The sequence below is a fragment of the Monomorium pharaonis genome, chromosome 1 (assembly GCF_013373865.1).
Source record: "Monomorium pharaonis isolate MP-MQ-018 chromosome 1, ASM1337386v2, whole genome shotgun sequence".
NCBI lineage: Eukaryota > Metazoa > Arthropoda > Insecta > Hymenoptera > Formicidae > Monomorium > Monomorium pharaonis.
The window spans coordinates 29,751,195-29,767,191 of NC_050467.1; the positions used below are offsets into that span (position 1 = coordinate 29,751,195).

The 15,997-nt window shown below is 41.4% G+C and overlaps 1 protein-coding gene and 1 long non-coding RNA gene across 4 annotated transcripts; one reads left to right on the plus strand and one right to left on the minus strand.

The window, feature by feature from the left end:
* The first annotated feature begins 1,332 nt into the window (after positions 1-1,332).
* Positions 1,333-3,713, plus strand: LOC105840356 (putative nuclease HARBI1). The gene is given in 6 exon segments (XM_012687266.3): positions 1,333-2,230; positions 2,332-2,532; positions 2,648-2,905; positions 2,974-3,189; positions 3,276-3,520; positions 3,523-3,713. Coding segments are annotated over 6 exon segments (1,197 nt in total). The 5' UTR covers positions 1,333-2,127; the 3' UTR covers positions 3,697-3,713.
* A 5,278-nt stretch (positions 3,714-8,991) lies between these two features.
* On the minus strand, positions 8,992-11,484 carry LOC118648723. 3 transcript variants are annotated; one of them, XR_004965418.1, is made up of 5 exons: positions 11,146-11,484; positions 10,884-11,062; positions 9,959-10,466; positions 9,448-9,870; positions 8,992-9,372 (listed from the first exon to the last, which is right to left on the minus strand). It is a non-coding gene; the product is annotated as an uncharacterized LOC118648723 (long non-coding RNA). The 3 variants fall into 3 exon arrangements; XR_004965411.1 differs by lacking the exon at positions 10,884-11,062 and having other exon boundaries at positions 11,146-11,483; XR_004965408.1 differs by lacking the exons at positions 10,884-11,062; positions 11,146-11,484 and having other exon boundaries at positions 9,959-10,869.
* Between the last annotated feature and the right edge of the window lie 4,513 nt (positions 11,485-15,997).

Genomic DNA, 15,997 nt, shown 5'->3' on the forward strand with positions numbered 1-15,997 from the left:
ACAAAGCCCGCTCGTTGTCTGTCACTCGGCGTATATATACACCGTTTTAGGGCGTATGACCGGGGAAGGTACTTCCGCGGTCACAGGCCTTTGGACAGGGTATTTGCTTAACCAGCAATTGCTGGCTATGCGGATTCCACCCTAAAATCAGATGATTTTGGGTGTTGAGTCTTAGGCAACCAGGTGTATTTCCCGGTGCGACGCCCGGTATGTAGGCCGGGCGATGGCCGCGCGCGAGGTGTCATGCGACACCTTCTATCGCTTGCGACATGTGAGTGTGATGCACTCACAACATCCCTCCCCCTTATTAGGAAGACAACGAGGGGGCTGAGTTATCGGTTAAGTAATAGTGTTCCGCTATGATCGCTCTTATAATTATACGGTGGATTACAATTTCGCGATGAGCGCCGTTAATTTAAAATACAGGTGTGTCAGTACATCCATGACCTTAGTTAGCGGGGTCTCTTGTATGGCAGTTTTGGAAAGTCTCGTAGCTTACGTTCAGGTTGAGGGCCTCCTGGATGGCGTCCTCGTCCTCCAGGAACACGGCCAGGCACCGTAGGCAGTCCCTTGCTGGTCGGACGTCCATGAGGATGGTGTCGCAGAGAAAACACTGGGTGATGGTTTCCCATGTCTCGTCTGTCGCCAGCTGTGTGCGGTACCCGTGGGAGGTTGGTTCTCGTACCTCGCACTGGGCCCGGTGTGGTCGGTAACATCTGCGGCACCATCGCCTCCAGGCGAATTCGTTTTCCACGAGGCATCTCTCGGTCGGCCGCAGGCAGATGCTCCTCAGAAACTGCTCGTAGCGAGTAGGGTGGTCAATTGGGCGCACCCCATCGATTGGCTGTTCGGTTTCCTTCGGGATCTTCATTTTGAACTTGGTTTTTTCACACAGAAAACTTGGCTGACGTGACTTGGCTCGTGTTGGATTGCGAGTTTTCTTTGTCGCGCGGCTCTGCTGTGGTTTTTATAATTTTCCAAAATTGGTATTTGGTGGGGTAGTACACCCATTATCGGACCATATATGATCATAGCTAAGTCAGCTGTGCACCGTTGGTGCACGTGTCGTTCCTTGCCAGAGTCCGGCAATTCGCTGTAACGTGATCGTGTGTCACGTTTTGCTAACTCGAGACGTGCTAGTTACTGCCATGAGCCCCTCCCCCGTAGGGAGAAATTTATTACAATTCATTATATAAATATGTATATTATTTTAGAATCGCGTACTATTCTATTTTGTATTAGTGTGATCCGCGCATTTTCTTGCGTATCACGATAATCCCTATGACTATCACTATTACAACTATTACAATAGTTGTTGTTCAAAGCGGTTGTTCCGCTTGTTGCCATTGGAAAAATAAAGTGTGGCGATTGAAAGATCGAGTTTGGTCTTTTTTCAATTTCGTTATTTATTTCATCTATTTTTTGCTTATAGCTTTCTAGTTCTGTTGGGTTTTGTATAACCTCTTTTAATTTTATTTTTCTCGCTATGTCTGTGTCGTTTGTTGAGTCAGACTTTTGTATTAGCGAGATGTTGTATTGCGGTAGATACGCTTCTACTCGCGTTTCATATGATGCCTTGAGTGATTTTATTATAGCGTTTTCCGTCGCTATTTTACAGCTATTCCTAAACGTTATTCTACCCGTTCTTTCAATCTTTTCCTTTATTTGTCCGTGGTCTTTACAGTGTATAGTGATTACTTGGCTTCTCGGTGTCGAGTATAGCCACGAATGTGAGTTATCTAATGCTATCCAAAGACTATTATTCGATATAGTATTTTTTATTTTACAGTCTCTATTGTTTTCTTTGATTTCCGCGTATATTTTTACTTCGCATATGGAGTCTGCATTTATTCTATACCGGATGGTTTTGCGTACATAAGTATTCGCGATTTATTTTTACGCATTTCTGTAGGTCGCTATTCGCTAGTATTATGTACGTACGCTGTACTGTATCTATCGCTACGAGAGGATGGTTTACTTCTATAAATGAGAAGATGTTAGGTTTGTTATTTCCAGCTGCACTGGTACTGCACTAGTTCTGAACTAGAACTGGCAAACATGGCAGAAATTTCATGAGTGCAAGAACTCGGATAGGAGTGGAAAGAACGTTATAGTGCAAGAATCAATATGGAGCAATACGTGGTTTTTGACGCTTCCTCAGATGAAGAAGATTTTATTCTTCCTCCAGCACCATTATATGAACAACCTGTCAGGGACGAAGAAAATGATAGTAATTTCTATTATTCTATAGTTAAATTCATTAAATATTGAAAAGATAAAAAATTTCCTAATCTAACCTAATAATCTAACAACCTAAAAACAATATTTTAGTTTATGACGAGTTACAAATACTACATCCAGTTTTTGGACGACTTCAAAGGATACAGCATGTAAAAATATTGAATTATGTAAAAAATATTGTTAACAATTATGACAATATTGATTTTATTATGCACTTTCGTTTGTCAAGGGAAAAAACATACGAATTAATAAATAAATTTAGAATATCTGAAATATTTATTTCTTTGCAAGGTATGTATTTTACTGTATGTTTTTGTATATAAAATATATCTTATGTATGTATGTATGCTATAACAAAAAAGGTTATTTTCAATATAAAAGAATTGACATTTTATTTTATATTTAGATGATGCTGGGCGATCTAATATAACAGCAGAGAAACATATATTGTGTTTCCTATGGTTCGTAGGTCATGAAAGTGCTTCTTATCGCGATGTAGCTGACCGATTTGGAATAACAATAAGTACTTTGTACCACATAATAATTAGAGTAACAGATTTTATAATGTTACTAGCACCAAATGTTATTAAATACCCAACTTTAGCAGAAAAAGAAGAAACTGCAACATTTTATAGAGAAAGAAAAGGATTTCCTGGTATAATCGGTAATCATGTTTATATTTATTACTATATATCTTTAGATATTATGTACTCATATTTCCTTTCTTTTAAGGTGCTATTGATGGTTCGCATATTAGAATTGATAAACCAATAGAAGATCCAGAATCATACGTCAACCGAAAACAATATTTTTCTTTGCATATTCAAGGAACAGTGAATCATAAAATGCAGTTTATTGATGTTTTCATAGGATATCCTGGTTCTGTTCACGATGCACGAGTTTTTAAGAATTCACCATTGCGTAACAATCTACGTGAATTGTGTGCAGGTTATTTCAGAAATAATACTAATAACATATGTCAAAACTAATAAAACTGATATTAAAAATCGATCCTTTACTAAATTTTCTTTCAGATAACTATATTTTGCTTGGAGATAGCGCATATCCATGTTTGAAAGAATTAATTGTACCGTACAGAGACAATGGACATTTGTCACGTGCACAAAGAATTTTTAATCAAAAACTAAGTTCCTGTAGGGTAATTATTGAAAATGCTTTTGGATGTCTAAAACAACGTTTTCGACAACTATATCATTTTAAATTACGTGATATAGTACGCATGGTACGTGTAATACATGCGTGTTGCGTACTTCATAATATATGACAAGTTTAGAAGATTTACAATATCTTGAAGAACCTATAAATGATCAGTATCCTGATATGGGAGCACAAAACTTATATATTAATATTGATGAAACAGTACGAGACCATGATACTGGAGTACATATCCGAAATGAATTATGTCATTTATTATCAATAAATAATAATGAATAAAATTAAAGAAAAGCAATCGACTTTTTGTTAGTGTTAGGGTGGAAGTATCGCGAACGACCGACACGCCGAACTGTGGACACTATAGCTTTATTAATACAAAAGGTGAATATACGAGAAACGAATACCGTGAGACGACCGCGACAACGTACTCGAATGGCGGAAGGCCAGACTCTTACGCGGTAGTGAACGAAAGTGAACGCACGGGGGCGCTACCGGTTTCCGTCCCGCATGCGGATCGCACCATCGATTACCATCGATATCGATAACACTTCCCCTCGAGCCGCAGCGGAGGCGGTCACACCTCTATAGGCTTAAGGACTTCAGACCCATAAGACGAACACAGTCCTCGTGCTTCCTTCTCGGTAGTCCTTTTGTGAGAACATCCGCTGCCATCTCATCGGTTGGAATGTATTCGATGGATATGTCTCTCCTCTTGACAGCGTCACGCACAAAGTGGTGCCTGATGTCAATGTGCTTTGTGCGAGCGTGATGCACCGGATTCGCAGCCAATTTCTGCGCACCTAAGCTGTCGCTCTTTATGATGACGCTCTTCAGATTAACTCCAAAGTTCTTCAATAGTCCTCTCATGTACAGGGCCTCCTTGGTTGCCTCGGATAAGGCCATGTACTCTGCTTCGACTGATGACAGTGCCACCGTCTGCTGCTTCTTGGATTCCCAGTTCACTGGTCCGCCGCCCATAATGAAGACATAGCCTGTGTATGATCTACGGTCGACGTTGCATCCTCCCCAATCGGCATCCGCAAACATCATAGGAGGGTCGTCCGAGCGCTCGAATATGAGCCCCATGTTGCTGGTTCCCTTCAAGTAACGTAGAACACGTTTTGCAGCCTTCCAGTGAGTTTCAGTATAGCAGTCGTTGAATTGGCTTAGGTAGCTCACTGCGTGAGTGATGTCGGGCCTCGTTCCCACGGATAGGTACATTAAGGCCCCGATTAATTCCCGGTATGGAAAATCGGCTTCCTGCTCGATTTCGTCGTCCTGGTCACTGACTAGTTTGAGGCCGGGTTCCAACGGTGTCGTCACTGGTTTGCACTCGGACATGCCGAACCTGTCCAGGACATCCAGAATGTAGCCTCTTTGACCGATGGTAACCGCGTTCTCACTCCTCGTGAATTCCAGGCCTAGACAGTGCTTCACGTTGCCCAGATCTTTAACGCTGAACTTGGCGCCGAGATGATCCTTCAGCTTCTTAATGATCGCCTTGTCCCGTGACATGATCAAAATATCGTCCACGTATACAATCACGAAGCTCCTACTCTCGCCCGATCCAATGTGGTAGACGCACGGGTCGGCTTCAGAAGGTGTCGCGCCAACGCTTCGCAATTCTTCGTCCAGTCGTTCGTTCCAGGCGCGTCCCGCTTGCTTAAGTCCATACAAGGCCTTTTTTAACAGACAAACAACGTCTCCTTCCCTTAGCTCCTTCAGCATATCCCTTGCCATGCTCCGGGTAGTCTTACTTCCTTGTCCGGATTGAACGATGTGCTCCAAGATATCCTCTAAGTGTTTCGGAGGTTCCATGAATATTTTTTCTTTCACGTCGCTGTTCAGGTAAGCCGTTGTGATGTCTAGTTGCTCAATCAACATGTCGCGCTGAGCTGCAATAGCTACCGCCGTCCGTATAGAACTCAGCCTGGCAACGGGGGCAAATGTCTCGCGAAAGTCTATGCCGGGTCTCTGGGAAAATCCGCGTGCTACCACGCGAGCCTTTCTCTTTTCAATGTCCCCGTTAGAGTTATACTTGTTTCGTAGGACGAACCTACTTCCAATTGCTTGTTGATCCTCGGTGCGTTTGATTAGCGTCCATGTATTGTTTGTAATAAGGGCTTTTACCTCCGATGCCATAGCTTCTTTCCAGGCCGATGAATCCGTCCCCGAGATTGCTGATTTTATAGGGATCTCGGCCAGACAGGCGACCTCATCTCGATCCTGTAGGTTGGCGCAGCGCTCCTTTCTAGGACGACCTGGACGTCCGGTCCGAATTATGCGAGGGCGCCCGGGCCTACGTGCCGGTGTTTCGACCTCATTTTGATCTCCTTGATCTGCCTCCTCAGGCTCCTCTGCGAGTATTTCTTCGTCGGATTGTCTCGAGGTTAGCTCAATATCGATGTATGGGGTCTTCGGACGATCAGTAGAATTCTCTGAATCGTTTTCTTCTTCTCGGTCGTTGGTTTCGCCTCCCGGGTGGAAGTCTTCAAACAATGTCTTCGATCCCTCGACGTGTTCCTCCAGAAACTGCACGTCCCTGGTTACCTCGACCTTTCGCGACTCGGGTATCCACACTCGATAACCCTTAGACTCAGCAGAATATCCTATGAATACTCCTTTTCTTGATCGAACGTCAAACTTCCCCTTCGTCGGGTTTCTGTCGAGACAGAACACCTTGCATCCAAACTCTCTGAAGTGTTTTACCACCGGTGCTCTGCCGTGCCAAGCCTCGTAAGGCGTTTTTCCGTTGAGCTTCTTGGTAGGACATCGATTTCGTATGTAGTTCGCTGTAGAAACCGCCTCGGCCCAGAACGATGAAGGTAGACCGGATTGGACCAAAAGACATCTCGCCGATTCCACCAATGTCCGGTTTTTTCTCTCTGCCACTCCGTTCTGTTCTGGCGTGTAAGCTGTCGTTAGACGACGCTGTATTCCTTGCGACTTGAGGTATTCATTGAACTCCCTGTTGACGAACTCGCGCCCGTTGTCGGACTGGATGCTTTTTATCTTTGTGTTGTGTTGGTTTTCGACGAGGGTTTTAAAGGTCTTGAACTCCTCGAGCGCTTGACTCTTATTCGTGATAAATCTTACTTCCGTCCACCTCGTGCAGTCATCAGTAAACGTGATGAAGTAAGTCGACCCGCCGTTCGACGACATGCGCATAGGGCCGCAAATATCGGTGTGGACGAGCTCTAATTTCTTTGTTTCCCGACTGGATTCCTTTGGAAAAGACGGCCGTGTCATCTTCCCCTGAATGCAGATCTCACATTTTAAGCCTTCGTTTCCATCTCGAATATCGATTCCGCGAACAGCTCCGCTCTTGACCGCGCTATGCAGATCTCGAAAATTTAGGTGGCCCATCCGTCGATGCCAGATTGATGAAGAATTCATCGATGCCACAGAATTTTCGCTTGGTTTACTCACGAGTTCGACCTCCTGGCAACTTTCAGGCAGCGTCCCTTCCACGTAGTAGAGATTATCGGCGCGCTTCGCAGTTAGCTTAGTGAGTCCGTTCTTGTCGATGATCGTGGCCCTCCGTTTGCTAAAGATCACATCGTATCCCTTGTCCGTAATCTTTGAGACTGACAATAAGTTCATACGGAGTTCAGGAACATGCAGCGTGTCTCGCAGGGTCACGTCGCTCCGCTTGCCATCCACAGTCGCCACGACTCTAGCAACACCTCTCGCCTTTATTTCAGTGGATGCGTTGTTCGCCAGCTTCAATCTGCCGGAATCGCTCTCGTTGACGTCTGTAAACGTGTTAATATCTTTGCAGAGATGCGAAGTACACCCGCTATCCAGGCACCAGATACTTACGTTAGAGTTATCTGTTGCTTGACACGCTTCATCCCCGTCATCGGTCGATAGAAGGGACACCCCCGTGGATTGCGTCTCACTTGCCTTCTTCGATGTACACTCCGAGGCCTTGTGTCCTTTCTCGTGACATTTGAAGCATTTGAGCTCGAAATTTTTGACCTTGCGTTGATCACTCTTTCCGGGACGGGCCTTCGGTTTCTTCTTCTTTCCCACAAACATGGCACCTTGCACCGAGGTTGACGCAGATGCTCTTCTCGCATCGTATTCCTCAATTATCTTAATGCGTAAGTTCTCGGGCGTCGGTAATTGATCACGACTTTCGATAGCGCACCTGAAATTTTCGTAACTCGCCCGTAAACTGTAGAGCATCATTATCGCCAGCAAATCCGGATTGATGTCCACATCCATATCGGATAACTTATCGACCGCGTCGATAAAAACATGGAGGTGCTCCCGCACATCGCCCGTTTCGTCCATCTTTTGTAAAGTGAGACTTTTCAACAGGGTTGCTTTGCGCGCCGGCCCCTTCGATTGGAACGTGCTCTCTAGCTTAATCCACAGCTCACGAGACGTTGTGCAACCTTTTACTAGTTTCAGCTGACCGGCACTTATGGACAGTATTAGATCCGACTTTGCCTTGTCGTCCTTCGTGGACCATTCACGAACCGCGTCGCCTTCCGTGGGTTCGGGCTTCGGTATGTCTCCGCTTACATACCCCCAAGCGTCGTTCTTGATCAACAACGCTTTCATCTGAAGCTTCCACGTGTCGTAGTTATCGCGTCCGAGCGCCTCAATGCGTACGCCACTGTTCGTATTCATCGCGTGCAGTTCGTACCGGCGTCACGAGAAGAAAAGGAACACGAAAATCAGCGATCGAATGCGCGTCTCACTCTTGTCGTATACTCCGCACTCTCGATCGATTTCCCGCGCGTACGTCGAACCGAGAAGCACTCGCAATAGTGTCCCGTTCTGTATCCGATGCTTTATGGCACTCTTCCGTCCCGACAGCTCTCTCGCTCACGCCGAGATCTCGCGCCAGACAAAGTATTGTACCGCGTGTATGCAACCGAACGTCACTCCTGCGATTTCGGATGATCTGGGCCCATAACCTGTTAGTGTTAGGGTGGAAGTATCGCGAACGACCGACACGCCGAACTGTGGACACTATAGCTTTATTAATACAAAAGGTGAATATACGAGAAACGAATACCGTGAGACGACCGCGACAACGTACTCGAATGGCGGAAGGCCAGACTCTTACGCGGTAGTGAACGAAAGTGAACGCACGGGGGCGCTACCGGTTTCCGTCCCGCATGCGGATCGCACCATCGATTACCATCGATATCGATAACACTTTTTATGTCTTCCTTTATTTTATCTATTTTTTTTTAACATAAAAGATATTTAATATAATTTAATAATTAATAGAAATGAATAAGATGCGCAATAAAAAATAAATAGAAAAACTAAGAAAACGTATAGTAGATACTGAAATACAGTGTACAAAATAAAAGATTTATTAACTATTAATATTTTTTATAAAAGTAATTTGCATTTTGTTTAAAATAAGTGCTAAAAATATAAAATACTTATATTACTAATAAAATAAAAATACTTATTTTTAAAAATACTTTTCTTATTTTTAATAAAAATAAATAAAAAATAAAAATATAACGTTTAAATAAAATACAAATAAAATAAAAATGCAATTTTTTTAAAGTCCAAGTAAAAAAAATTCTCTACTATAACATAAACTATGCATCTGTAACTTGTACATTTATAATTTTATACTGTAATATAAATTGTACCTCTGCATCTAACATTTTTAACTTTTGCAATTTTATAACTGATTTTCTTGTTTATTTTCAAGAAAAATTTCTTTTAATAATCGATTTCTTTCTTCTCTTAATTGATTTGCCTTCATTAGTTGTTCCTCTATTTTTTTCATTGATTCTTTATAAGTATTTCTCATCTCTTTATATTCCGGTATTAACTGTTGTTGTACTTCATTTTTTTAGCCTTTTCTTCCTGAATATTATTTAAAAGTTGTTCCATTGTTTTGTGCCACATTTTTGAAGGTCTTGTCGTATTACTTATTTCTTTTCTTTGCCTATTATGTGATACTGTCTGCAACTTGTATATGTTATAAGTTATAACAATTATATTGATATCACTTATATTGATGAAGAAACTGTATTGCATGCTTACTTGATTTAAAGAGTTATTTTCAATGTTATTTATAGTTATATTCGAGATTTCTTCTCGAGAAGAGGATTCCCTTGGCGGAAGTTCGACATTTTCCGATATAGTGTTTGATGTTGTTGGTTCGGTTTCCAAATTGACATCAATTTGATTTTCTGTAGTTCTGTAGTATGTGTATAATGAATAAAACAGTTACGTTATCTAAATATTTTACTAATTATATATTTATTATATATTTATATATTTCATTTAGACGTATAGAAATTATTATATTACTACCAAATAATTAATACTTTCTATTTTTGAATCTGATATAAAACTTACAAAGATTTGTTAATTTGGACATCATCTCGTAAAAGTAAGCCTTGCTTTCCAGATACTGCCAATGGACGGATGTTGTGCCTATAACCCATAAGTTCAGTTAACTGCCTACAAATATAATCAACGCATTATATTCCATATATAGTTTTTCATAAATTTTGAAATAAATAATTAATGTTAAATAATATGTATTTACGTTTCATATGGACATGATATGCGAGCTCTGCCTGTTTTATTATTATTTAAAATCATATTTTTGTAACTTCTTTCTAAAGATTTATACTTGTTTTCTACTTGTATAAGTGTAATATTATATCCATATCTTTGCATACTTTCGGTTATTTTTTGCCATAACATTTTCTTGGTTCTAATTTTTCTATTTACCAATAAATCACTTTTTTCTTTGTATAATTGCAAGAACAATTTTGTCGTTGCATCGTTCCAAAAAAATGTTTCTCTTTTATCTTCATTTATTTTATTACCATTGTTTTCTTCATTAGTATTATTTTCATTAATATAATTTTCATTATAATCATTAATGTTCTCATGACCATAATTTTCATCATTTTGTTGATCATTGGTATCATTTGTTGATTTTATGTTTTCATGTAATTTAATAAATATTAATTGGTCATCAACAGTACATTGCAATGTATCGCAAGTAAAATCTATTTCCTTATATTTTAATAGAAATTGTACACCTTCTACAAAAGTATTGTATTATATTATATTAACATTTTTATCTTTTTATCCATAAATTTATAGTTATCCCTAATAGCCAAATGTTGACAGAATGTCGACAGACTGGCAACAAATTTGATTAGAAATGTTAGCAGACTGAACTCATCTGTGGTTTCATTCTGTTAACATTTTGATGACAAAAATCCAGCAGACTCTGTTGTTTTGCAGCAGGGTCTGCTCGATTTCTGCTGCCAGTCTGCTGACATAGAACGTCAACAGATCCTGTTAGATTTCTGGTAGCAGTTTGTTGACATCGTTAGATATTAAAGAGTCTGTTTGAAGTCTGTCGCCTTTCTGGCATCAAGTCCTAACAACAGACTCTGCACATAATGTTTCTTCAGATTTGGCTATCAGGATACTGAATAGCTACTGATATTTACATAAACAATATCTGTTCATAATTTATATATTTAAATAATTTTAATACCTTTAGATTCACACGTAACATTTCCATTAATGTCTACTAAAATATTTCCACTTGCATCTCTTTTAATATATGAATTTATTCCTTTTTCCATATTCGTAAATTTTTTTTAATACGAATAAACTTGAAATATACCTAAAAAATACAAATATTAAGTATGAATCAAACATACATTATATTTTCTCTTTTAGGTTACGTGTTACGTATTTCAAATTTACCTCGTATTGTACTGCTTCGTACTGCTTTGCACGCTGTGCACTACCTCCAGACCTAGGGCAAGCAGTTCAGAGAACTCTTGCACTAAGTTCTGCTGCACTATTGAAAAGAACAGTGACTACTGACGTCATTTCTGCTAAAAAGAACGCTTTAGTGTACACTTTTTGAACTAGTGCCAGAAGTTCAGGTGGAAAGAACAAACCTGTTATTTGGATCTGGGATAGGTAGAGGAATTACATTCTGAATTTCATATTTCGGTATTGATATGAGTGGAAATTTCAGAATGGTGTATATGTGAGAATGGTCGCAATACGCGCCTATTTCTGCGAATCTTTCTATTGTCGACCATTCTTTGCCTATTCTAAATGGGAAATATAATCCTTCAGGCAATTTCGAGCTTGCGTCTTTAAGAGACTCTATTATTTCATTGATGGGTGTTAGGCGAGGATGCAACATTCCCTTTTTTACATTTGCTACGTATTCTAATACGTCTTCTGCGTCTCGCGTTAAGTCAGCTAGTATAGCGGTAATAATTATGAAATGTTCATGTAGATTATTCTGTTTTTCGTCTTCGATAAGTTTTGTCCGTAATTTGTCAGTTGCGTCTGCGAGAGTGTTTTCGTTTTGTCGTATTGTTCATTCGTTGTTGTCAATGTGGGCTATTGTCGCTTTCATTATTTTCAGTTGGTTTTTTATTGCATGTTTGTTTAGTTCTTCAGCATTATGCAATATTGTTAATTGCTCGTTGATGAGTTTTTCATCATTTGCATCCATGGTACCGAACAATGATTTCGCCACAGATCCTATTCCATCGACCAATCCTCTCTTTTGTGCGGTTTGTTTCTTGTACGTTGAGTTTATTCGCTCTATTAGGTTATTTGTTCTTTCGAAATCTTTCTTAATAATTTCATGCAAGTTTGTGCATGTTTCCTTGCCGATTACGGCTATCATCTAACATAAATTGTCTGTTTTATGTATGTATTTTTCTAATTGCGTAAGTCGTTTGGTTAGTGACGTAGCGTCTACTTTGATTATCACCTTCCAGGAAGACTCCACTTGGTGTAGTATTCCTATCTTCTCGAAATATATTCCCGGATGAAGGGTGAATCTTTCTATCTCGTACTGTGGCCTTATGTCCGGTTCTTCCGCGGCATTTAGTGTTGCCCAGATTATACATCTGTAATTATTAAAAAAAAATTTTTTTTTTTTTTGTGTACGAGGAATTTCTTATTAGATCGGTTTTCGCTACGCGTATCTTATTAAATTGTGTCAGCGTTTTGCTGCACGTGCGTTTGATGCTGCTAGTTTGTGGCTGCTTAGTAGTGCATTTTTTATTCGTTCTCGTCTTTCTTTTTTGCCTTTCCTTTTTCTTTTGGGCGGTCCGAATTTTTAGTCTTTTGTCGGCCTTCCATTAGTTCGTTTGCGTGTCGAGAATTTTAAATTTTCACGTTGTCATGTATCGTCGTGATCTAAGTTCGTGCGATAGTGCGGAGAGTGAGGGGAGTGATTGTGGCGAAAGCACTGGTTACGATGATGTTTTTTCCGACTTCCATGATCGGGAGATAGTCATACTATCGGATGACTTGGAGGAAATGAATTATATTCCGTTGGACGAGTATAAAGGTTCTGATCCTGCCGAGCCTTTGCCTATCAAAGGCTATGAACATTTCGCCGGGTGCGATGATGGTCCCGTTCCTTGGGAGGAACTCGATTTATATGTGGACATTTCGGAGGATCTTGACATGAGTAATTTTGTAAATGCGGAGGACGAAGGAGCTTCCGACGGAGTGTGCTTCCATAGTGGCGAGTACGAGGATAATGAATGGTTTGCGATAGAGTTATATCTACGCGACGGAGTCTCGTCGTGCCTGGATCTTTCGCCTGAAGATCCAACTATGGCCTGACTGTTTATACTATACATACATTGCTCCGTAGTTAGTAGTGCTTAGTTTTTAAGTGTAGTGATAGTTTATTTTTGGTGTGGGTAGTGCACTATGACTGTATCAAGGATAATTTTAATTTTTTGGGTCATGTTCCGGCTGGCAGTATCATTATGGTAAGTCTCTATTTTTGTTTTGCTCTCCTTTTTCTTTTCTCTTTTTCTCGCCTATTAGTTACGCTTCAATAAATGGTTTTAGGCGGTTTACGTGCACGCGCGTAGTTGTCTTGCCTCGTTTAATCGTGTAGTTGACTTCTGAGTGTTTTTCGGTCACCGTGTACGGTCCGGTCCATTGCGCGTCGAGTTTCTTAGATCTCCCGCGCCGGAGCGTCTCGTCGTACAATAATACCTTCTCACCGACTTTAAATTTTGTTTCCTTCGCGCGTTTATCGTATTGCGTCGTTTTTGCTTTGGCCTTTCCTTCTTTTATGTTTTCGCGTGCGACACGGTTTGCGGCCCTTAACCTCTCCCTTAATTCTTGCGCATAGTCGTCGTAGTTATAGGTGGGTTTAGGCTGTTTCGTTAGGGCTGTCGGCAGTTCTGCCTGTCGACCGTATATTAGTTCGAACGGTGTATATCCCGTCGCCGTGTGAGGCGTTGTATTGTACGTGTGCATCGCGTACGGGATCCATTCGTCCCAGTCGGTTTGGTCCTGATTTATATAATGTCGCAAATATTCGGCTAGAGTCCGATGCGATCTTTCAAGAGTTCCATTGCTCTCGGGGTGGTAGGCGGTAGTTTGAATTTTATTTATTTTTAATAGTTTGCACGTATTTTTGAATATCTCGCTCGTGAAATTCGTACCTTGATCCGTTAGTACGTAATCTGGCGTTCCGTATTGTGCGCGCGAAATCGTTTGCCGACGGCAACCGTATGCGCTAGAGGCCGGAACCGCTCAGAGTTGAGCGCGGATAACGTGTTGCGCGAATCCGAGGATTCGCTGGAGGTTCCACAAGCACGAATGAAAACAGGTAGGATTGGTATTCACAGTTAGAAGCACCATTTATTTCTCAAAGAACATACTTAACCATACAACTCGCGCGAATCACGGAAGACGCGAGCGTGCGGGAACGCCGAGTCAATTATAAACGATCGGAAATCTTCGGGTCGAACGGTTGTCCTTTCTGCCTTGAATTGCGCGGCGGATATCTTGCCGGGCGCTTGTCAGGACACCCCAACGGGACGGAGATCTTGAGCGCGAACGAGACCGAAAAACTGATCGCGAGGCAGACGTTCGATCGCGAACACGAGATCACCGTTGCTTCCCGCGACGTCACAACGCACACCGCACACTCGCGATTCCGCGACACTTTCACAGTACAATAGAGAGATCTTAACTCAAACGTGAATAGAATTCGAAGTTGATAATCTAGCCGAGGGATACCCCGAGTAGTGAACGTTAGGTTTTGAGAAAAGGCGAAACCCGAAAAAGAATTGAGAGAGGCTTGGCGAGCAAGAGCAGGCACAAGACTGACTCAACTTCGCGCCGAAATTCGGTAACGCGCCTTACTCTCCCCCGATATTCGTTGTTAGGAGGAGAAGATCGGGAAAGAGCAAGCAGCTGATCGGCCCGGTACCTCACGCGATCACGGCGTGTACGTGTGAAATCCACGGGTCCACGCTCCGGCTCGGCGAGATGAGATGACGAATTCCCGATAACAATTTCACGACTAGAGACAAAAAAAATATTTTTGTTTATCGGAAAACATTATGTTAACGGTCGAATCCCAAACACGTATTCCAGTACAATTTTCGTGACAAATTCTTTGCTCACGGTATTTGCTTCCTGGTTCGGGATAGGTATCGCCTTACTAAATTTCGTAAGATGATCCTGAAAAGTGAGTAGGTACCGATTGTTGTTTTTTGTTATTGTAAGTGGTCCTACAATGTCGAGCGCACATTTCTCGAAGGGTCGGCTTGGCGTATCTGTGACGATAAGAGGTGCCTTTATTCTTCGAGAGAGTTTATTCTTTTGGTATAACTCGCATTTTCTTACGTACCGCTCTACATCGGCCGTTAATCCAGGCCAATTATGTTTGAGTCGTATTCTTTTTATCGTTCTTTCGATTCCTTGATGTCCTCCTGTAGGTGCATCATGATATTCATACAGAATCTGTTTTTTCTGTTCTTCTGTATATGCTGGTTCGCATTTGTTATCCTCTTCTTTATCATCTTTGTTAGATGTATATTCGTGTTCGCCGTCTTCGTTTAGCGCGAGGACTTTATCAGTTGCTTCTGTAACGTGAGCTTCCCGTTTCACGTTACGACTCAGCGCGTCGGCGTTCGCGTTCGCGCGGCCGGCCTTATGAATGATTTCATAATCGTACTCTTCCAGTTTCAATCTCCATCGAATCAATCTTGATCCGGGGTCGTTTACATTAAACAACCACATAAGGGGTTTATGATCGGTTACGATCTTAAACTTGGTCCCATATACATATGGTCGGAAATGTTTTACAGCCCACACTATTGCGAGTAATTCTTTCTCGGTGGTACTGTAATTCTGCTCTGCGCGATTCAATATTCTGCTCGCGTAAGCAATGGGACGATCGTTGCCTATCGGTCCCTGTGACAATACTGCTCTGATTGCATAATCGGATGCGTCTGTGGTCACATTAAATTCTTTTATGAAATCTGGATATTGGAGCACTGGTGCCGTCGTTAATTTTTCTTTTAGCGTATTAAAGGCTATTTGTTGTTCGGCGGCTCACGCGAATTTTTCTGTTTTCTTGGTTAGTTTGGTTAACGGTTTTGCAATTTTGGAAAATTCTTTAATGAATTTTCTATAATATCCGGCGAGGCCTATAAAGGACTGAACATCCTTAACTTTTTGTGGTTCCGGAAAATCTCTTATTGCTTGCAGCTTTGGATCCGGTGATATTCCATCTTCGGAAATCACATGTCCTAAATAATTG